General features: G+C 34.5%; 1 protein-coding gene and 1 long non-coding RNA gene across 4 annotated transcripts in view; one reads left to right on the plus strand and one right to left on the minus strand.

Moving 5' to 3' along the window:
• Nucleotides 1-24,215, plus strand: part of LOC138183291 (uncharacterized) — a 119,206-nt gene that overhangs the window by 48,858 nt on the left and 46,133 nt on the right. Inside the window, exons 2-3 of one of the 2 annotated variants that reach the window (XR_011174027.1) lie at nucleotides 13,808-14,107; nucleotides 18,467-21,124. This is a non-coding gene — a long non-coding RNA (uncharacterized LOC138183291). Of the gene's footprint in view, nucleotides 1-13,807; nucleotides 14,108-18,466; nucleotides 21,125-24,215 lie in introns of those variants that run through there. The other variant, XR_011174026.1, reaches the window with a different exon arrangement.
• The window catches only part of LOC138183285 (uncharacterized), a 211,712-nt gene that overhangs the window by 7,262 nt on the left and 180,235 nt on the right, over nucleotides 1-24,215 (minus strand). Inside the window, exons 5-6 of one of the 2 annotated variants that reach the window (XM_069119980.1) lie at nucleotides 13,793-14,042; nucleotides 8,427-9,082 (exon numbers count right to left, since the gene is read on the minus strand). In XM_069119980.1, coding sequence (XP_068976081.1) covers nucleotides 8,979-9,082; nucleotides 13,793-14,042 — 354 coding nt within the window. In that variant the 3' untranslated portion in view covers nucleotides 8,427-8,978. Of the gene's footprint in view, nucleotides 1-8,426; nucleotides 9,083-13,792; nucleotides 14,043-24,215 lie in introns of those variants that run through there. The other variant, XM_069119981.1, reaches the window with a different exon arrangement.

Below are 24,215 nucleotides of genomic sequence, written 5' to 3' on the forward strand. Positions count from 1 at the left end.
TTCCCATTCATTTTTTGAAAATAGCGTAGGTTGTATAAACCTTTACGTGAATCTTCCGCATTACGTTATATGTTTCGTTTTATACTATCTGTTATGTAATCTATTGGTGGAAAATTTCATGATAGTATTAATTTAAAATTAAAAACAGATTATTTTGAAGTTTCAAAGACAGACGACAGCGACATATCGTAAAACAATTTATAATACTTTGATTTAACTTAATTGAACGTTTCCTCTGTTCAATTATTTGTACAATGATTTATATAGAACAATCCATTTCTAACAAATAGATTTGATGCGAGTTATACTGAATCGAAACTGACAAATGCAGAAGCTGGTAGTACGACCGTACTGCGTGTCTATTGGAAAAGCTTGAAACTTAATGAATAGATATTGCGTTCGTCGATAGAAACGGTAATTGGTAGATTTTCATGTCGATAGAACTACTGTGTGTTATCGACTACGAACGCGATGCATACGAAAATCAAATATGTACTAGGCATACCGCTGGTATCATCAGAGGCTGACGATGAAATGATCAATGGAGAGACACATAGGATGATGACATTTCAAACTTGCCATATCTAATTCCTTTAAGCGTATTCGTGAACAGCTCAGATTATGCACATCGAACTACTGCTATATTGATTCTAAACTACCCCTAAATCGATTGTAGAATAAATTTCTACGACAAATTAATTACCTTAAGAAATATATATTAATGATATATAAGTAAATAGACATTAGTCATGAGTTTGAAAAGATTAATGATACAATAATAATAAAAAAATTAATGAAAATAGTGATAAAATATCAAATATTAAATAAATATTAATAAAATAAAATAAAAAATAATAAAAGATTAATAATATATATTATATAAATATTTCTTTGCCAGTAGTTGCGAAATACAAACTAATTTTATAAATTACAAGCTAACTGATTATTCCTTTTGACGTAAAATCAAAGAATCTGAAGTCTATAATCCACAACCTGTCACTTGTCTCAGTTCACTATTATTAGTCAATAAATTATTGCGCAAAAGAATCCGGGTCATAATTTCTTAAACTACCATATTTAACATGCACAATAACAACGAAAATGTGGAACATGAGAAATTATTTTTCAGTTCAACAGTTACGAAATAATTCAGCAATGAATAAAGATATTTGAAATAACGAATTCGAGGTTCCAGTTAAACATACCAAAATAAAACTTGCTATCGCTAAAGGATACGCCAATAGATCGATCGAGAATAATCACGTGAAAGCACTAATGTACATTAAAGTGCAAGAGAATCTGTGTATGTAATGCAGAGTTTGTCATCGAGCCTCATCAGATCAGGTCATTAACGCTTGCGCTCTCCTTTCTTTTCCTTTTCATTTCTCGTTTTTTCCCGTTACTCGCGCTGGTTTGCATTATCATATGGTAATGGTTACAGGAGATTATCCAAAAAGCATTTTCTACAAATTTCTGTTCGGTTCGAAGTTCGGTAATGTGATTAAACCACATCGGAATATTGAAATGTAATAAACGGTGGTAGCCGAAGTGGAAAGCGTCGCGGAGGACGAGCATTAAACGGGACGCCAATAGATTTTCTTTCCTTGGCCGCTTTGTGCCCGAAGGCCGAGGGAAAAGTCAATTTCGTAAAAACAATTCTGTAGACCACGGAGTAATACGTACGAGTCAACGAACACGATGGCAGCCTGCGAATAGAGCCGGTGTGAACGAAATGAAATTACCGCGACTGCAGAAGCCGAACGAATTCCTGTAACGTCGGTGCCGGGGATTTGATGGGAAAGGGACCCGAAAGGAACGAGCTCGACTGCTTTCGAATTAGACGCTAACCCGCTTTCTTTCTTAACGTATCAATCTTCTTCCTAATGGATACCTTTTTACGTTACTTGAACGGATTCGAGAAACGTGCTCGATCCGAACGTAAATACATTGCGTTTAATAAGGAAACGAATTACGAACAAGGTCTTTACATTGTTAATACTAAGACTTTTTTTGGTACCGACGCATATGGTGCGTCGTTTCTATTCGTTTGTGCAATGTTACTAATGCGATTATTGCGTTCTTCTTTCTGTGTATTTCAACGAAAGACTTAAAAAGGTAGAAATAAATGAGGATCACGCGAGAAGAATATGACGAATCTATTTTTGTTTAATTTTCTGGCTTAGAAAATGTATTTTAATATAGAGTAGTTGAAGGAAAAAAATAATTTGGTGGATTCGAAGGTATAAGATTCTTAAAAATAGATATGAAATCCATTATGTTTTGTAAAGGGAAAGAGTAATATTAGTCCAGTTGTTATGTTAGTTTAATTTTATTAATATTAATCTGCATATATAACTAATATTATTAATATTATGTAAATGTCCGAAAAAGTGATACAAACACATATTTAATCCCGAAATTAAATGAAAAGCAGATTTCATGTGGAATTGGTTAAGAAATATATTGAATTTTAAAACCTCTCCTCTCTAAAACGCTATATGCATAAAAAATGAATGTGTTAATCGATATTCAAGTGTAGAATCATATATATACTCTTAGTTACATGTATTATAACACTCTGAAAGTCAGAAGTGTCATTAAGAAATTGATAAAGATTTAAAAATTTAATGCCTCGTGTGAAACCTTAAATTATAATAAACGGTAATCTTAATGAATGAATAGATGTCTTAAACTATAATGAATGAAGGAGTAACTTAGATTATAACGAATGACTATAATGAATCGTTGCATGAATGCAAAATTTTGATCGATTAATCGTTTATGCGATAATCTAGTTCAGTTACCATGTTTTGTATGAGATCACCAGGTGTTCTAGTATTTATGAACGAGTGTATACAAGAGTCAGGAAATTAACCTTGACAACATATTTCAAAGTGATTGAAATCCGCTATCCGTGTTCTATCCTATATAAATATCACATATATGAATGTGATGTTCAGGAATAAATTGGGAGATTAGTCTTGCAAGATTTCATGCGTATCAGCAACTCTTAATTAACGAACATATATGCATACGTTTGTTAAATAATTGATGTTACCGCTTATGCACGTTTACTGCTTTAACGATTTGTGAGGAAATTATATACATAAAATTTGTTTCATAAACAGTCGAGCGAATCATTCCCAAGTTTGCCATTATTTTTAAAACGCGATAGAAATATCAATATTTGCTGCGAAATTTGGGAATATTATAAATTTCGCTGAAGTTGGTAAAATATGAAAATTTTCACAGGTTGCGAAAGTTTCAAGATTACAGAAGTTATAATTTGTACGAAAGACTTTAAAAATACTCTTTCTTCCACAATAGTTAACGCAATATGCCATCTAAACTTAAATTTCTTTCCTTAAAAAGTGGCTGATGGTTTGAGTATGTAGATGTGTAACGTCGAAACGCTAACGAGTATTTTTAAACTAATTTTCCAAATTTTGTACATGTTTTGTAGAAACTTGCTACACAGGAACATGTAAGGAAATTAGGCGAGGACGTAATACCGACGTTTAATCTAGAAAATCCGCCTATAATCTTAAATTCTGGTCTTACGTCTGTCCTTTTCATGAATTCATAATCCTATTAAGGAGTGGCCAGAAACTCTAAATGCTAGTAAATTTAATTAAATTCTCAAAGCTATTCATTCGTAGGTAATCGAAGCAGAAGATGTTAGATTAAAAAGCGTAAACAATCGACATCTAGTGTGTCAAAATACTAAATAAGTTACATAAATAATGCAAAAAAATATTAATTTTCTAATTAATAATTTTTAAAAATGTTAATCAGTAGTATCGAATTCTGCTTTTGAGCTAAATTACACGAAATTACGTATCTTTGCATTGTATGGTAAAAAAAGCATTAAGAAATAAAAGTAGTGCGTTCAAGTATAAGCAAAAATTACAGGTTTTTCTCTTTCCTTTTAACGGCAGTATACTGTACCATGCTTTGAATATATCCGTACGTGTAGATGTTAATGCAATGAAATAATGAATTTTACATTTCTGTGAGTGTTAAAAATTTACATGTTATGCATGGACTTTCATTTTAAGCTTTTGAACAGTATATAAAAATAAATTATTCCACTATTATGAAGAGCTCCAAAGGTTTAAAGTGTTCGTTTCCGGAAATATAACACATTGTTAGTTAAAATTTCACATTCTTGTTCTAAATGAAACTTCTGAAATAAGAAAATAGTAGAAAAAAGGAAAACGTATCCCGTATATTTTAAACATTCTATTGCATTGACGACAACAATAATTATAAATATCGATCAAATTTTCACCCAAACGGGTCTATCTTATCTATAAGTTTTTAGGTAAAAAATTTCGCTTGTTTACGCAGCTCGGTATCGGAGGTAGAATATTTCCGGCCGCGTCAAGCGTACAGGAAAAATTTTCAAGGGTAGTCGGTGAAATTGTCGGGGTAACGTATAAAAATGCAATGTACATGTGAAAGCAGCTTGCAAGATTGCTCTATGGGTTTCCGGTAAGAGCTTTTCAGTGGAATTCAAGTGACCGTGCGTTTTGAGAAGTGCACGAGGCTTAAGTTGCAGGGAAATCCGGGAGAGTTCTTGATATAAAAACTCTCTAGACAACTTCATGACCTGGCATTCTAAAGTTCGTGACACGAGTCCTCGAAAGTTTTACAGAAACGATTTACTTAAAGTATATGGGGTAAAGGACTAAAGGGTTGTTGCTATCGCGTACACGTTCGCGTGTATTGTATGCAAGCTTCCTTGTTCGTACACCTCTCAGAGAAGCGGGTGGAAATCTCGCGAGATATAGATAGTTAAGAAAAAAGGTGGCTTTAGACGGTTGCAATGAAGGTATAACTTTGCAAATTACGTGGGATTAAGGCTGGAATGAGATTCTCAGAATGAACCGGGTCTGCAATTTTACACGCTGCTATGGAACCATCGTAGCGCCAAACGCGCGTTGTCTTATTTCGTATTCACTCTGCGCTTTTCCTTTTGTATAAGCCTTCCTGTTATTCCCTTTGAACAGCACCGAATATCGACGGTTTCGTTTTAATAAAACCTTTTACATTCCTTTATGATGGATAGAAATTAAGAAATGTCTATGACTTTGCTGAAATTGCGTTGCATTGTTCTTTGTGCACGATATATGGAATTTGTAGGACATATTTTTGTTGAAATGCGAATTAAAAAATTACGATTATTTATAGCGCTTCAATGACGACACACGATAAAAATTCAGTCTAATTACTCGCAGAGATGTTGATGGTATTGACACAGAAAATTTGGCTTATTGTCAATTATATGTACAATGTCTGGTTAAATATTATTTATCTCAACTTTGAGATATTTTCTAAATATCAAATATTATTGTCCAATAATCTACAAATATTAAATATCAAATATATGCCCAGAAATTGCCACTTAAGTACACAGTTACAAATTACCTCTCACGATTCCCTACGAGAGTCGTTCATCTTCTATCAAACTTTCGCCAATCAAAACGCATCCAGGATATAAATTTGCGATTGTTAGATCCAGGGACATCAGTCAACGTAACAGGAATCGATAAATCGTGTTGATAATTACAATCTGTGAAATCGATATATCGCGAATTTACACATTCTCAGTACCTGCACGAAGAAACCCATCCTTCGTTCGATCAATCACGAGCGCATCAAGCTAATAAAAGATCGATCTCGAGGAAAAGAGAAATGCCTCAATTACTCGAGCGACGTGGCCGAACGAGGGAATCCCTATATAGATTTTTCTTCAGGTTGACCGGGACGAGGATTCCTTCACGTTCGAGTAACCCCTAAAAGTGATTCCTTTCGATATCCCCTGACTCATCGGTCAAAATAATCGACGTGGAGACACTTCCGATAATCACGGACGCTAAGCATCGCCGATCAATCACGCGATAACGTTCTCAGCCTACGGCTTGTAAGTGGACTGACACGAGCATTTAGACGCGTATCTACGATACCTTGCACTAGGATATTTCCGTATCTGTCTGCACGCGGTTGCTTCCCGATGGCCGTTGTTACATAGCGCGAAGCAATTCTCCAGATAAGCGAACGTAGCCGATACTGTCGTTGCACGATTGTTCGTCGATCGGAGAGCGTTTGGTCGTTATGCGTACTATGGCTACTAATTTTGTTTACTCGAAGAAACGTTAATGAGATACAGCTTATTATAACAACGTAGCGCAAACTGTCGAACTTTTGCAATTTTTACTATTTATTTTTATTATTTTTACACTGACTTTGATTGACGATTTCATTTATACAAAACAGATAAAAATAAGAGACATAATAATTTTCGTTATAATGTTGAAAATAAAAATTCCCCATGAAAATGGATTGATATTGTACAACAAGAATTAACAGATAGATTATTCTTTCGTGAGCTTCCTTTGCGAGATAGTCAAATGTATATGACTGCAAAATGGCTTGAATAATCAAGTATTCAAAGTCTGATAGCGAACGCCACGTCGAGTGCCTCTGTATGTTGAATAAACTTATCACAAACCCTTGAAATAAGCATGCGTTCCTGAAGCACGTTATCGTGATACTCGTCGCTCTTTTCAGAGACCACTTGCCATTCGAACGAAGGTAAAAAGCTTTAGTCGTATGTTACTGCGCATATCGCGTTTTTGCGCATTTTAATTGTTCTGTTATATTTAATAGTAGAAAGGAGTATGTAAAAGTGTTGATTGTTTTGTTTGGTAGAATGATTTTTATTTCCATTTTCGAATTATTTTTTCAGTTTCGCGTGTTTTTGGTTTTCAAATCCTTTTTATACCTATAGGTATATTGTATTTTTAATGATTTTTATTTTTACATTATGCAGTAAATATGATGGTGGGTACGATCGAAGAGATTTACAGAGATTTGACAGAACAAATATTTTTAATTCGTATAAATTCGAGTTCGAATTTTTCTATATTTCATTCGTCTGGAAAATCAAATTCATTTCATCTTGACCAATTTCTCTGTTTATCGCAACCAATGTATTTTACTTATTTGAAGCTCAATTGTGTATTATAAATCAATCGACGAATATTTCTCGTTCACTCGCATGTATCACATGTAAAAATCCTCTTCTCTCCAAAAGAGAAAAAAAGTGAAAAAATCGCGATATTAAGAATCGGAAGGCCTGCAAATAGAGAGAATTACAGAGCAAAAAAATGGCTCACGTACGCATGTAACCGACCGGTTGAAAACCATTAACGATTTATCGCGCAATCTTCAGGGTCCATAAAGAGAGATCTAAAGACGTTCAAGCTTTTTTCCCCTTTTAGTTGATCGTCGTACACGTGAGATCAGCGTCCGGGGATTCCGGAAAAGATTCGCGAAGCCAGTGGAATGAAGACTTGGCGACTCGAGGGTTAGGGTTCACGAGCGAGACAGAAAGCTTAGCCGACGAGGAGGGGCAGTGGTTTTATAGGGGTCAAGAGAGAGGAGGACCACACGGAGAGGCGAACTTTCGAAACGGCCACGCCAAGAACTCGACAGTCGGCATCTTCTACGGGACAAGTTTCTCAACGAGCCTGAATCTTACGTGGCCACGGTTCTATTGGAAAAGAGAATATATATAGAAAACTCGAAGAGAGTTCCACTGTTGTTGGTTGTGAACTTCTTGTACGCTCGCTGGATTTTTTTATGAGATAAAGAAAAGTTGCAAGAAACAACGATATCGATGTAACATAGCAAATTGTTAGATTGCTGTCCAATGATGACTTCGTTTCTTGTTATAGTAATTTAATTTCGGTCGAATTAAGTTTGTGTTTCTTTAAGATCGATATGTGGTTCTTGAGTTTGAGATAGACTTCTTTTATTTAAGTTTATTTTAGTTTTTGGAGTAGGAAAGAGAGCTACATAGAGGATATAGCAATTATCTGCTTTTTGCTGGACAGTTGCTTACTTTAGATAAGGTCCTAATCGAATTGTTAAATTATAGATAAATTTATTCACAAGGACTTTATTCTGTGGAATCGCCATAGGTACGATAGGTAAATTAATTTTTAGAAGCAAATATACAATAACAAAATTGGTGTTTCTTATGGTTAAACCTCGTAGAACTATTCTGACGCTTGATAAGCATCTCTTTATTTTCCAATTCGTTAATTCTTAAATCATAAGTCAGATTAAATTAAGTCTTATAAATTGATAGAAATATCTTTGACGCGAATGCAACCAGTAGTATTTAACTTAGTTAACTTTCATTTATATGTTATTTATTTCTATATTCAACTATTGAGCTATGATCGCGTTCATGTAAAACATCTTGTACACACAACCTTTCATATATGAATCAAGTACTCGCAATTAACCCCTTAATCTACGATTTACATTCGAGAATTTTGGGCCGATTTACGTTTGGCCTGATCATCGTACTACGGGCTATGCCCGTAGTCGTAGGTTAAGGGGTTAAAATCTAAACGCCGCTTCATTCGAGTTCATGTAGAATAGTGTAACATAGTAACGAATACCATTAAAATATTCACGAAATATGAGATGAATGGGAACGCACGTAAAAGTTCTGGAAAATTCTAGAAAAATCATCGTCTCCTTGCTATATTATAAAAGTCAGTGTAAAAGATTGTATAATTACAGAATTAAATTATATTCCGTGAAAGATAAAGAGAAAAAATAAATTGACGTAATGCAGTATTTTTGTCATTAGTATCTCAAAAAATTCAAGTGTGTCATGTAAATGTACCAATGTATTTCATGAAACCTCATTTGGAAACGTAATAGTATATTTGAAACATATTAGGAATAATACAATATGATTGTCACCAATAGTAATTCGTATTATTGCAAACGCGACATAACAATTTTCGCATATCTAAAATTTTTTCAAGCATAATACGGCTAGTAAAATGTTTGATGTGCCGATACTCCAACAATTCCGGATTTTCTGCAATACACTGGTCACAATAACGCGGTATCCTGCAACTGTTGACCCATATACGTACTTTCCCTTCGCATCACGTGAGATATCTCGGTTCACCACTGCATAGTTGATTGCCTATCCCAAATAACTCTGGTTTACCGCTGCATAGCTGATTGTCTATTCCGAAACAGCATGATTCTGTAGCAGTCAATGGATTAAAGTGATACACATCTAATGCTAAACAGCGCCAATATCTAAAAAAATAACATTTTCAAATATTCATCCTCTAAATAATAATAAATTTCAATCAACCATCACTTATATATCTAGCATACAGTTTATAAATTTCAAGTAAAGATTCTAACTTAACACGATGATGATTAGCTAATTTCGGGCTTATATTTCAATAGCTATTTTCGTCAAAAATTAACAAAATATAGTTTTCGTTATATTTATAGAGTGGTTCAGTAACTTTGGATATCTTATCCTCATGTGATAGGTTACGAAAGGTTCTCCTAAATTTATAAACAAATTTTAAAAAATATTGAAAAATATTGGAAAATTAAAGAATGTAAAGGTAGAGACTGCATATAATATAGAAAAATCTATAAAATATCCAAAGTAGAATACTGTCCTGTTTAATTAAAGAGTTCCATCTACCGTTCTCAAACTGAAGAAAACTAAAGTTTTATTGCTTTCTTCTCGCTCTTCGCTTTTAGTTCATAACAGTGTAATAATGGAGCTTTGGTTAAAAGGTAAAGAACACAGAGAACTAAAGAGGACGAAGCACTTGTTTTAATTTTTAATAGATAAGACGAATTTCTACTGAAATTTCATTTCTTTAATTGTTTCCATACAGATATAAATTTGCACGAAAGCCTGTAGTCTATTAATTATGCACCAATAATTTAATATTCGCATAATAACATGGCATCACCTTTCGTCATAGTATCGAAATAAAAAGAAACATTTAAGATGTTTAATAATTCTGAGAAAACATTGAATCTTTGAAAGATAAATAACAGGCTCGAACGCCATGAATACCTAACTGCGAAATGATTTTCACGCAAGAAACTAGTGAGTTGTGCGCGTTTTAATCCGACAACGGAGCTGCTCGTCTGATGCCATCCATCATATTCTACTTGCATGCGCTAAAATTCAATTTAATCGAGCAGCGGAGCGGCCGGGACTCGTCGATAAAAACGGGATGAAATTTTAAGATCTTTTTTATTTGCAGTATGCTTCGTTGATAAATATTCTGCCCTGATGGAATATAATTCATTGCCTTTTGTTAAGAGAATGATACAGTTCCACGTTTCCACGGCAGCAAAGTGATTATTTCAATCGTGCAGAAATCGTATTCAGTTCGATTTCGAAACCAGTGCGCAACGCCGCACTGCAGATAATAAGAATTTCAATGCGATAAAACAGCACGGAGACTAATTCCTGTTCGAGTATGTTCGAATGAGAAATTAGACAAATCTAGCTATATTCTTAAATATCTGAAATAAAATTTAGCAACAGTATTAAATGTGCTTCGTTGTATATTCTTCAAGTAGGCGAAGGCAAATTATACGATTTCGAAATGTTTATATTTTAAAATAAGTATGTTCAGAAATTGTTTGATTTAACTAAAAGTTAGGGGATTGATAAAAAGTTTGCAAGCATTAACGTTTTCTAACATCCCTTTTTCTCATTTTTTGTTGTTGTTATAATATGAATGACATGATGACTTTGTACATTGATAATTCATATAAATGTTTTGTAGGAATGTTACACAGCTAACTGTAAGCTTTAAATATACAACGATCAGAAAATGTGATTGTAATTATTTTGAGTACAGTTCTCACCTTGGTCAGAATACTAAGGAAATTGAATTGTAAATTTCTTCTAGTTAAAAAATCGAAAACGTTTCATATTTTTCTCTGCTAGACACTCTCCGACATTGCTTAATCGCCTTCATTAATATCTTTGCTTTTTACTTTCTACACTTTCTTTCTGCTAACGATAACATTAAGGAAAAAGGATTAATTTCTTTCTGACAGATGCTGCGTTCATACCGTTTTACCATGATAAAAGATGCAAAATGTTTAAATATTTATACCATTCACGTAATTTAATTGTTGGTGAGTCTTTAATTTTCAGGAAAGATCAAATGTGTTATACTTGTAACTCTTCTAGTGCACTGAAAGATAATAATAAAAAATGAGCATATAATATTACCATTAAATACTCTTATAGATTCCTATTCGTTAAAAGCTCATTGAACAATGACATTATAATTTCTATATATATATTTTAGAACTTTAATGAACAATGAACAGTGGCAATGAAAATTAGTAAACTTTTTTCGCAGCTCTTGATCAATTATTCCTTGTGTGTGCGACTGTTGAGGTTGACTGATAGAGGAATGGGTGGATGAATTTGTAATAGAAAAATATATTGAAATAAGTATAGGTATAAGTATAGTGTATGCTGATCCAGATCCTCACTCTTAGAGTGTTACAATACAATAAAAAGATATGACAGGGAGCACGTTCGTGTATTTATAGCTCTTTTGTTTTTAGACCTTGTAACCCAAAACAAAATTTATATTCAAGGGCACAATAATATGGATCTCCTTATCTTGAACTTTTTCACTAAATTCTATTCTCTTCGTAACAGCGGTCTCCAGGTCACGGATATACAAAAGAAAAAGATGTAGATTTTTTCTTGAAGTAATTACTTTAACAGTGACTATTAGATATGAGAGCGACGTAATAATATATATATCTTTACACTCATAGTATAGTTGTAGTATACTACACGTATGTAAGTATACTTGTTTCCATAAGTAACAGGCGAAGGTTGGGCGTGGTATGAGGTTTCTATTTGTGTCTGTTTCAATTTGGGCAACTTTCGTACCATTACTCCTCTTTAAAAGCTTCGCTCTATGACATACCTTAAGTAATCAAAAGCCAAGTAAAATGAAACTTTAGTGACTCTAAAACAGTAAACTCAAATTTCACCAGGATCCACTCACATGCTGCAGTAAATGCAATTTTTCATTCAAAAGTAGCTTTCTAACATGATCGTATTACGGTTCGCAGAGTCTGCACAAGATACTTGATCTTGTAAAACTGATTGAACTTGTTGGAAAACAATGTTTGGTGATCGAATTTGAAAAATTTCCTTTTTAGATGACATTAATATCGAGGACTAATTAGACAGCTTATTAACATCGAGTGTTAAAACCAGCAAAGAGAAGAAACATTATTCGAGCGTACAGTATTAAAGAGCATTGATTATTCGTATTCAATAGTTGTAAATTGCATTTTGTGCGTCATTGTACGTAAAATACCTGTGCGTCGTCATAAGACGTCAGGTTAGTCGCGACAGGAATTCCGGTTGAATATACTCCCCTGGAAACGACGTACTCGGCCGCCCAGAAAGAAGAACGGTGAGGGAAAGGAGGAGCTGCGGAAAAGGTAATAGGAGTCTCGGTTCTAGCCGTGGCCGGTCAATTAAATCTCGTCGACGTCGCGTGCAGGAAGCGAGCGCGGCGTGCACCGGAGGCTTCCTTTCCGATTTCGAGTGGGTGGACCCTAACTCTCGAAATTTATTAGTCTGTGCGACCGACCGGCTAATCTTCGGGTTGGTAAGCCCGAGCGTGCAACTATTATCCGCGGCGTACAACCACAAGCGGGTTCCTCGTGGGCCACGTCTGTTCGTCCATCGTGTTGAAATCGGGTAAAAAAAAAAAGAAAATAAAGCGAAGAACAAACAACCTGTTTCAAGATTTATGCGGAATTTCAGCCACGAAGGGGAATTCGTCAGGAATACGAATGAAACGTAAACAGCAGCTCAAAAACATAGGGCGGATTCTCCGCTTTGGCTTGTTATATGTTAGAGGCTCTTAAGTGATTCAATTTTACCGGGTGTATTACGTGTCTCTGTTAGTTCAGATGTTTTCGCTGCTTTTGGAACAATGTTCTTTCCCGAGGCTTTAATGGTTGTATTGCTAGGGGACGTTTCAGTGAATATTTTCGCATTAAATGTAGATATTGAGGATAATCCGATGAGAGAATAATAGAGAACAGCCAGAGTTGTATCGTCCATTTGTTGGGAATTTTTGAAATACTGTATTTTTTGTCATTTTTTTAGATACATGTAAATAAAGAACGTTAAAATGGTAGTAGACTATTGTAGTTTTGAATCGTGCGACTTGTGTTGATATCTACTGCATAATACGGTTTGGAATAGGTTACAGAATTCACAGAGTGAACCATGCAAGCAGGTAGCTCTACATTATTCCGTTATCAGTGGTAATAATAGACACTCTATAAAAGTGTAAAAATATTTTCACATCAAATATGTTGACAAATATCTATCTGTAGTATTCTAGTAATATTTTATGCCACGATATCAAAAAATTAAATTCTTTATAAATTCATATTACAGTTCTTCTTTTATTTATATTATACGTAAAGAAAGTATAAATATAAATTTCAAAATTATCACGAAGGAAAGAATTAAAAAAAGCGCGAATTTTAAATCCAAAGTATTTGAACTTCAAGAATAACCAACTACAATCCCTATCACCAACTGTAGATCCTCACTGAATCATTAAAAATAGAATGTTCAACTGCCCAACAGCGAGCATTCTCGAAAACCTCGATTCTAAATCCCTCCGAATTCGTTGAAAAATTACCAGAGTGCAGCTTTTACAATAAATTCGTTCGTCATTCTTATCTTTGCGGCATCGGGCGAGATTAAATCTCTCTCTCTCTCTCTCTCTCTCTATCTTTCAAAAAAGAGAAGAAGAAAAATAAAAAAAGGTTGGGTAGTTTTACATGTCAACGTGTCTGTGTGCGCGAGTGTTGTATATTCAGGATTTCTCACTCAAAGTCAGCATAAAATTCGTATTACCCCTCTCTGGCACAGGTTCACGCAGTCCAGCACCGAGCTGCACCTCGCTTATCGCCGAATATATGCCTGGAATCTGGGCGCTGCATCGTAAATTCAACTGGCCGTTCGAGAAATGGAACGGTTGAAGATTCACCCTGATCTCGATCCACTGAAGATTCTCTGTTTGATCGGTATGGGGCGAAGAAGCGTCGTTACGATCCCACCTCTGCTGTGGATACGGCTGTGGCTGATGATTCGTGTACGACTCCACCTGGACAGAGAGAAATCATCATGAAATTTCATCTTGACTTCACGAAAGGAATCGAACGAAAGGAGGTAAACAATCGAAATTAATATTCACATTTTGTCCACTATTGATTCACTTATTTTTGTTTTCGGCTATATGTGTACTACATGTATAAATGACACGAAATTTAATATGCTTGGGTCTAATTAATTAATATGTAAATTATATAATACATGCGATGGTTTGATATTATTTTCTTCCTTTTTTTTTTTTTTTTATTAGAACATGAAAGTACAAATGAATGGAGAGAATAACGGTTTACACAGGAAAAGAGTAAAAAGGAAATAGTAAGAAGTTAAGAGAAAGAGAGAGTGGCCGGTGAAATGTAAATCTGCTTTTAACAAAATCCGTTCATCTGGAATCGGGAAGCGAGCCCTTCGTTTCGTTCGTTCGATCCTTCCTTCCCCCCTCCCCCCTCCCCACTCCATTTAGTACCGCATGCTGGTACCGGCCGTTAAGCACAAAGACGACTCCTTCCAGTTCGATGAAAAGTCGAAAGACTCGGCGACCGTTTCCGGCACCTTCGTGTTCCTCCGATTAACGTTTTTTCTTCTGTTAAATCCGTCTCTCTTGTGAGAGAAGCGTCTCCCCCTAGCTAACTCGTAATATTCACAAGGAATGCCCGAGTTCCGAGTTTCTTAATGGATCATTATCGTTCTAAGAACTGGCGATGGCGTCGAAAGTAAGTTATTCGGTTGAGCGGCCCACGGCGAGTTGAATCGCAAGTGGATCGGCTAAGATTTACTTAAAACTTTCCAGCGAGGAAAGATGCTGACAAGTTTCCTGATACTCCTGAACGTGCATAGCAATGTACACTCGCACTTTTAATGGCTTTAATGGTAGTTTGAGCTTCGAGAATTATTCTTCCGGGATTTAACACATTCAATGTGTTTCGATCATAATAGTTGTCCATAGTAACGTACACATTCCGACAATTGGCATTTTTCGCATCGAATGTGTCAGAAACTATTAGTAAACGACAACCCATATAAGTATCTAACATGAACCATTACGTTACATTGCAGATTTATTCCATTTATTAAATATTTTAAAAAACAAATACTCTGCTTCCAATATTTTGTATATTTTTGAATATCGCAGATATATATACAGGGTGGTTGGTAACTGGTGGTACAAGCGGAAATGGGGTGATTCTACGCGAAAAAAGAAGTCGAAAATATAGAATAAAAATTTTTCGTTTGAGGCTTTGTTTTCGAGAAAATCGACTTTGAATTTTCGCTCGGTACGCGTGCACTTTATCACGTCTCGTTATAACGGATCTCACTGTAGATCGTTGTCTCGATGGAAAAATAAAAAAAAAAAATTAAAAAAAAATTTTTATTCTATATTTTCGACTTCTTTTTTCACGTAGAATCGCCCCCTTTCCGCTTGTGCCACCAACCGCTCTGTATATTCTGTAAACTTTTGGGCATTAAAGTTTCTCATAAATACATAAATATCAACAGTCCACCTGTTAAATAAATATTCAAACCTTCTTAAACTTCATCTGCGATCTTTTTAAAATTTCAGTCAGAGTTTCGTCATCTTCTTCAATACTTTTTCTCAAATACAAATTTATTTGAAGGTAATGTGACATACTTGAATGTTTGTTACCTTGATCAATTTACTATGTGCTACATCATTGCCTCCGAAACACTTTAGCAAAGTAAATATTAGGTATAGAATGAGATGGGCGATCTTTGCGCGTGTAATTAGCATTTAAGTAAGTTAACCGGAAAATATCTCGGAGCAATCAGGCTTATGTGAGTTAAGCAACAATGGATAGTATGGTTAATAAGCGGAGATAGACCTAGAAGTGAACTCATCAGTGAGATTAGAGTATTTCTGCTCTTTGGATATGGAAACATTCAGCATTAGGAATATGCTGGTAGTTTGAGTAGGTCGATGATTAGGATGGAATCTGTGAGGAGCGGGGATTTCGTCGAGTTGATAGGAATCGGTGGTTACCAGAAGAGATAGTATTATGCGCTAATGATTCACTTCTTCGACATGCTAAAACGAACAATTTTGTTAATGTTTCTCGTACAATCAAGTATGTAGAGAATCGTAAATTTGGAGTAAGAGAAACATAACATAACATCCCCTTCTCTCAGTCTAATTTGTTATCATTGACATGTTTATCTTTCTGGTTATTGTTGCTATTATTATTATTATTATTATTATTATTATTATTATTATTATTATTATTATTATTATTATTATTATTATTATTATTATTATTATTATTATTATTATTATTATTGCTATTATTATAGATTATTATTTAGTGACTTCTGTTCACTAAAAGAATATATACTAAAAGTATAATTCATAAAAGTATCTTAGTTTTAATATCATATCAAATTGTTAACTAATAATTATCATTTATAATTTAATAATTTATTAGCTATAAAGATTTTTGTTTGATTACAAGCTGTAAAATGTTCGATTTGTACAACGTTTTGGATCTATTACTGAGAACTTGTGGTTACTATGTTTAGATAGTTATTATTGTTAATCTTGACCAAGCTACGTTGTAATCTGCAAGAGAGATAGAAATTGTTACAACTTTGTTTTTTCTTGTTGCATTGCCGTACAATCTTCATTTTCTATTCGAAACGAGTACACAAGGCAGGAAGTTATCTTTTTAGGGATTAAAGTGCAAGATACTTTCCTTTTGTAAATTTTTTCCCATTCCCTTCGTAAATTTTTTTTACACTTTTTACCATTTCCTTTCCACTTCCACTATAATGTTGATTTAATTAATGTATTTCACTAAAACGTAAAATTTTTTATCTTGAATATTAAATTAAAAATAATTACAAAAATATAACGACACGAGTCACCGATGATAAATGTGACTTTTTACATCATGGTAAAACAAAAATTTATAAAGTACGTGATACACGAAATAAAAGAGAGGGCAACAAAAATTGCCAGAAATATTACTTTTGTTATACAAATAAAGAAAGTACAAAGTTGCCTCGCAATAATAATGAAATTAATTCTAACAAGAACCTTACATTATTTACAAAACCCATAACGTAACTTGGCACGCGAATATGCGCGTTATTTATGGAATGTTTTCGGAATGACGTTGCTCTTACGATGCTACATTATAAAATCGATATTGAACGCAAATTAAACAAATTGAATTCAGTGTACCGGATATTCCGATGAATCTTTTAACAAACATCGCTTTAAAATCCGGTTCGAGGCATGAATCAATGTTTTGCTATAACGCGTTGCGAGTAATGCATGACGCAACCAGTACTTGTATAAGAACAAATACCCGGGCATTTCTGTCGTGTTCGCGACCGATGAGTAACGCGTTTTTAAATGTAACAAACGTTCCTATCCCGCGCGATTTATTATTATTTCAATGAACATTCTTCATAAATTCGAGTAACCGTGGAAATGGAAAAGCGAATTGCGCGAAAACACGGAAGGAAATAGAAGAGCGTCCGAACATCGTCTCGTGCATCTCGTTCATCTCTCTCTCTCTCTCTCTCTCTCTTTCTCTCTCTCGCTTCTTTTTTTTATTTGTTTCGTGTTTCGTTGCAAGAGAGGGTGTAGGAAACCGAATTCAGAAACTGCGATGGAATTTATTTAGAAAAAAAAGGAAGGGGTACACAAAAGCTGCATAAATGAAAGCTAAAAGCGGAGGAAAGTCAGAGAAAACATTGTATTCTGTTTCTGTAGCGAGTTTTTCTCCCTTTTTGTTTTGTTGTAATGGAAGGGAGTCGGTGGTTTTTTCAAATATATCCTTGCATTTCTATCGATATGCGCATTAAAATTCATTATTTCATATTGGATTGCTAGAGGAGTATGTTTATGTTCTTTTTCTGACCGATTCGTTGATTTTGACTTGTTTCACTGGTCATGCAAGGCGTGTGGCATAAATTTCGCGTATATAGGTACGACATAACGGGTTAGAAAGGGACGCGAAATTCAAATTTATTAAATGAATAAAATATATCATATAGATGCACCTTATATATTGTATTAATATTATGCACATCATTTACTTCATTATGACTAGTGTACAAGGAAATTGAATTTGACAATTTATCTACATTAACTAAACATATATACTGCATTCACAAACTTTATTTTCTTGAAAACGAGACCTTAAATGTAACAATTTTATTCTATATTTTTACTTATTTTGACCTGAACAATAACCTCTTATTGATTATTCATTGGTATTCAATCGATAATTGGGCTATATATATTTAATAAGTTTCTAAATTCGATTTATCTTAAAATCGAAACATATGAACGAATATTGTTTGATTCATTTTTAATTTTTCAAACTCGATTTTCTCGAAAACTAAGTCTCATAAAAAGAATTCTACTGTATGTTTTCATTTCATTTTTTCATGTAGAATTACACTTTTGCCTATTGAATTATGATTACCGGGAAATAATGATAGAAACAACAAATGACAGGAATACCCGCAAGCGTAACGAAGCCCAGCGATAGTTACCCCGAAAAAGTTTCGCCAGCAATCGCAGTCCGCAATGAAGAATCAGGGTTACCGTCGTGAAATTACATCTGTGGGGACTTTGATCATAGACAATCGGCAGAAGCCATTTCTTCGAAACCTTTGAAAAGAATCCTCGTTAGCTTATTGTCGACGAGGAACGTCGTTCTCGACTGTACCAGCAACGATTCGTGTCGAATTCTACTTTACGGTGTACGCGTTTCAAACTTCTTCCAACTTTTCTCGCCGTAACGCGTTAAGGATTGCCATCGATTAATTCCAGCCGTAGAACATGGCGGAAAAGCAGAACACGGAAAAATTCATTTCCAACGAGTACATGTGTACATCGCTAGCGTTTAACGATTTGTCAAATCTGTGTCAGTCAGAGATAAATGTGTACGCGTTGGATACTCGTTGCAAGCACCGGTACTGGGATTTTCTTGGTTGAAAAATTATGCAATTCACACCTTTTTCGGTTGTGTGTCTAAGACGAAAAAATAGAATCCCGATGATTAATGGTCGTGCAGTGTTGATGGTTATCATTCTGCTTGTAAGATACAGTGGTTCACGAAAGTATTTGGACACTTACAAATATTTTTTAGAAATATATTATACATTTCACATAAAATATTTTGAGATTTCATCGATAATAAGACACGATTGTTATGATTATATTGGTAATACTTTAAATGAATCTGAAAATGTGCATGGGAGCTACAAGATATTTAGTTTAAATATATGCAATGATCTTGACATTCGATTGTATTGTTTATTACATAACAAGCCGTAAATACTTCGTAACAACTTCTATATACATTTTGTTGATTGCAAATTTTATCGATGTAATCATGAGAGTCATGTTTTATTAATATGTTATTGAAATTTAAAAACGTTTTATACAAGATGTGCCATATTCATGCATAAAAGTTTTCTATGGTAAATATTCAAATACTTTCGTTAGCCATTGTATAGATCAAGTCTTGTTGATAAATAGATTCTATCCTTCTGGCGGCTACTTTTCAGAATTCGGACTAGAAATGGATTAAAAGAGATTACAATCGACTATGAATTATGGAAAGGTGGAAGCTGCATTGTTTTCTGCTTGATCTTTTTTCTTTTCTACATGCTGGAAAAGATACTTCGGTCGAGCACAGAAATATTAAACAAGTTATTGACTTAGATATTAATTTGAGATACCGACGTGTTTTTTGTTGCGAATGAATATTTATTTTTAATCTATGGAAATAGCGGTAAAATTTTACGAATAGTAGAGATTTGTTAAAATTCGATATCGCTTTAATGCAGCCGACATTATCCGAATTTGTTACATATCGCTTCCACAAATTCTGTGTCCTCGTTGTATGTATATGTGTATCAATACAATCAATGGGATAATAAAACTAGTTATCGCAGATTTAAATCAATGGCGCAGACATGTTGATGGAATGAAATGGTTGTTAGAGTCACGTTGACATTGTATAAATATTACTTAGATAAATGATTACACTATTACTTAAGTGGAGTGCAACAATTTGCACGATACTACTTTCTATATATTTTTTTATGACACTTTATCACAGTTTAGGCAATCCATTTCCGATTGATGCTTACGATAGGATAGAATTTAGAGTCTATTTGTTTCTATAGATGTAGATATGCAGTGCAAATGAATTTGAATATAGAATCTATTTCTCCAAAAACCCTGGCAATTGATACGATTCTAAATAATAAATAAAAAAAAAAATAAAAAAGAAAAAACATAATCTGGACTTCAAAAAATCCAAATTTTCCAAAGTTGAACTAACTAAATCGAACAGCGATAATTGAAGCTTTCGAATAATCCAAGCAGGTCACTCGTGGCCACGTTCTCGCGATAAAGCAACTTTCGACTCTCGGTATCCTCGTATCGGTTCGTGACTTTAATTGAATTCGCGCAAGAAGTGCAGCAGCACGAAGGTCATAAGCAATTAGTTCGAGAACGAAGGATGGAGCACACAGGGGGCGGACGTAGGCTCGGAAACAAACACACCAAGAGCAAGGGGTTAAATCCTCAACCGCTCCATTCAATTAGAGAAAACCGAGAAAACGCGCTCCAACTGGGTCTGTGTCTCGCGTACCTGCTTTCTGTATTCGTCGAAGACCCGACATCACCTCGTGCACGAGTGTAGAGGCGACGAGAGAAGCTCAAAGGGGTAGAGGTCGGTTGAAAACCAGCGGCGGGATTACCAGGTCGCGACAAGGATGACACCAGTGTAGCGCGTTTCTCGTCCGGGGACGACGATTGTTGGCGAACGATACAGTTTACGACGTACCGCCGACGACGAAGTGCAACAGTGTGTACGCAAACACACGTACGGTTGCTCGTGCTATAACTCCACACCTGTATCTATTTGGTATATACGACCGCCTCGCGGCAGACTTAACGCTTACCACGTCCGTTTTACTCGGTGCTTGCGACTTTTCGATGGAAATTTCCAAACTATTTTGCTACGTGTATTACCGTGGCTCACGAAAGTATTTGAACATTTATCGTACAAAAATTTGTATGCGTACGGTGGCTAGACGAGGTATTGTATTTATTATAACATAATTAAATGCAAGTTTGATATATTAAATTTCGTATCTTTTCGTAGTACTTTCATATGATTACGAGAGTTTGTTATTATAAACATGAAATGTAGAGCCTGATAATTTCTTTGAGCCGGTATACATTTTGCATGTTAAATAATATATTTTAAAGTTTCATTGGCATTGGAACGAGACACGACTTTCATGGTTATATTGGTCAAGTGTGAAACACGAATGCGAAAATTCAATATAGGTATTTTTCTTATTTTTTAAGCACTACTATGAAGTTATCATTGAATACGCAAAATTGACGATGGTCCTTCAAAGCAATCGCTTCACAAAAAAGATCTTCTCGCTATTCCTCTTGAAGACGTTTTTAATTAGGATGAGTTTGACTATGGCAGGTAGCAGAATGCAAGAAGAAAGTCAGTAATTAAAAAACTGGTGGCATTTTGAAGTTTGATCTTTCTATCTTCTTCATATATCTCGTGAATTAAAAAATGATAAAAGAGAAAGACTTTAAATTAGTTCTAGTGTGAATTAGAATGACGAATGTATTAAGTCAAGTAGATCTTAATCGTCCCAAGTAGACCAGCTACGTCTATTCCTTCTTGCACACTAAGGCACTGATTACGGATTACATCCTTGAAATAGTTACAACTTCGTTAAGCGTGGAAATTCATATGTAGAATATCTTGCAATATAACTTAGAAGTTATATCTTTTAAGAAAATGCAGAAGAAAAACGACAAGAAGATTGTTCAAAGAATATTTCTTTGAACATAGAAATGATCAAGATGAAATTGCGAAATATAGTATTTAAAGTGAATCAATGACAAAACATGGAACAAGCGGGAGATAGCAATTCCATAAGGATAATATAAATTCTCTTAAAATTTCTGTGGTGATGAATATGAGTAGTTTCACCGTGCATTTATTGCAATTCAAATGGGATGATGTATGTATAACGTTACAGTGTACAACACATAAAGGTGAATGCTTTTGGCTTCCTACAATATAGTTTCAAAATTGCATTCTACTTTTAATAGAAATTAGTACCATGCTACTTTTAATAAAAGTTATGTACTATATGGTATATTTGCTTGTATAGATTGTAATGGATAATAATTTGAGTATGATATACATTAAAAGTCAGTGGTAGAATGTGTCAGTAATTAATATTTTTAAATGTAGAAGTTAAAATAAAAATGAATTAAAAGAAATTAAATTGACAGATTTTAATAGATCTACATAATATGTATTCTACTTAAAATTTTCTAGTTCTATATTTATGAAAGCAACGCCAATTGCATCAATGTGTATTGATATCAAAAGTTGTGTATACACAGAGTAAATGAAATTAACAAATAGGACAAATTAGTGCAAACTATTAATATTACATTTAATCGTACCGCTTGGCAATCTGAATAGAACTGGTATGAAGTTCATGAAGTTATAAATTCAATATTTCATCTGATATGACATACATTTCGAAAATTAAATACGACCGCTATGTTACGTCGTAATATTTCATTCAAATTAACATTTTTGAAATTGCATTTTATTGCTACCCATATTTGACGTATTCAATTTTCATTTTTCTTTTTGGAAATTTAACATACACTACTATTATCTTATAATTGCTTGAACTTTCATCGTTGAATAAACATGTAGTATAGGACCTAATAATTATTACGACAGAACATCGAAAATTTTCACTCAAATTATCGTTATATATCCGATTTAAAAAATCCACTATAAATTGAAAACCTCAATCTCATATTCCACTGAACAAAAACCTTTACATTCCTTTGCCTTTTCTCCTATTGTCTCATAAAATGAATACTCGAATTCCATAAAGTCCCTTATCTGCAAACCAATGCAATATTTACGCTTTTCCCTTACATAAGAAAAATAGGATACGAGCTTCTAATGGAAATTTTTGTGACACTGTGTATACAAGCGAGACGGCGTGCGGGCTTATATCCCGAAATGTACTGCAGTCGCGCTATGCATTGCACCTAAGGGCGTAGCTATGCGAAACCTCTGCAATGGCAGTTTGTCCCACGAATTTATGCACGTGGCTGCCGGCGCCCGAGAATGGGATACTTTCGACCGTTATTTCGCACGTAAACGTCAAGCCTTTTTGGCACCTTTGAAGTGTCTCCCTCGGCGGTTTCCAGGCTAACCGCGGCTATGAAATACACTTCCCTGTCGCGACACACCGCAGCGACGTTTCCCAACGATATTGTTTTAATGTTATTTGACACATTATTACTCAACAATTGGTGGAAAAGCCGCAAACCTCGCAACTATGAAGGATTTTTCTATGATTATCCGCTCCTCGCCCCCAAACCGTTTTTCTATCCGCCCTCTTTCCGACTAGAAGATTTATTTTTCTGTTACATGCCAGCTCTCCCATTTTTATTATTGCTATTTGGTTGCATTTGAAGCTACACACGCGCGACAGAGACGTCCCGCGGAATGTACAAAAACGTTTACCATTAATTCGTGAGGATGGAACATCGCGATATTGGAATATCGATCTGTTTTCTGTGACAGTTTTATTAATTTTATCGCGCGCTCCCGTTTCGCAAAAGTTTTGCAACCTACGAGTTCTTTGAAACGTCACGTTAGCCGCATCATTGAATTTTTCTTCCAGTTATCTGTCATGTTGAATAAACAAAAATTTATTGCTGTTGTTAACCCAATGGAGGTCACGGTTGATCTGTCAGATACAAATACGAGATACATAGTTTTGGAATATTTTTAAACGGGCATATTTTAAAACTTCCTGACGAAGGGTAACTTATGTTATGCATTAAATCCTTGTACGTTTATTATATTTATACAGGGTGGTTGGTAACTGGTGGTATAAGCGGAAAGGAGGTGATTCTACGCGAAAAAAGAAGTCGAAAATATAGAATAAAAATTTTTTTTGTAATTTCTTTTTTTTTTTTTTAAATTTTTCCATCGAGACAACGATCTACAGTGAGATCCGTTATAACGAGACGTGATAAAGTGCACGCGTACCAAGCGAAAATTCAATGTCGAATTTCTCGAAAACAAAGCCTCAAATGAAA

This window comes from Bombus flavifrons, chromosome 9 (assembly GCF_040668555.2).
Source record: "Bombus flavifrons isolate JBK064 chromosome 9, iyBomFlav1_principal, whole genome shotgun sequence".
In the NCBI taxonomy this organism is placed as follows: Eukaryota; Metazoa; Arthropoda; class Insecta; order Hymenoptera; family Apidae; genus Bombus; species Bombus flavifrons.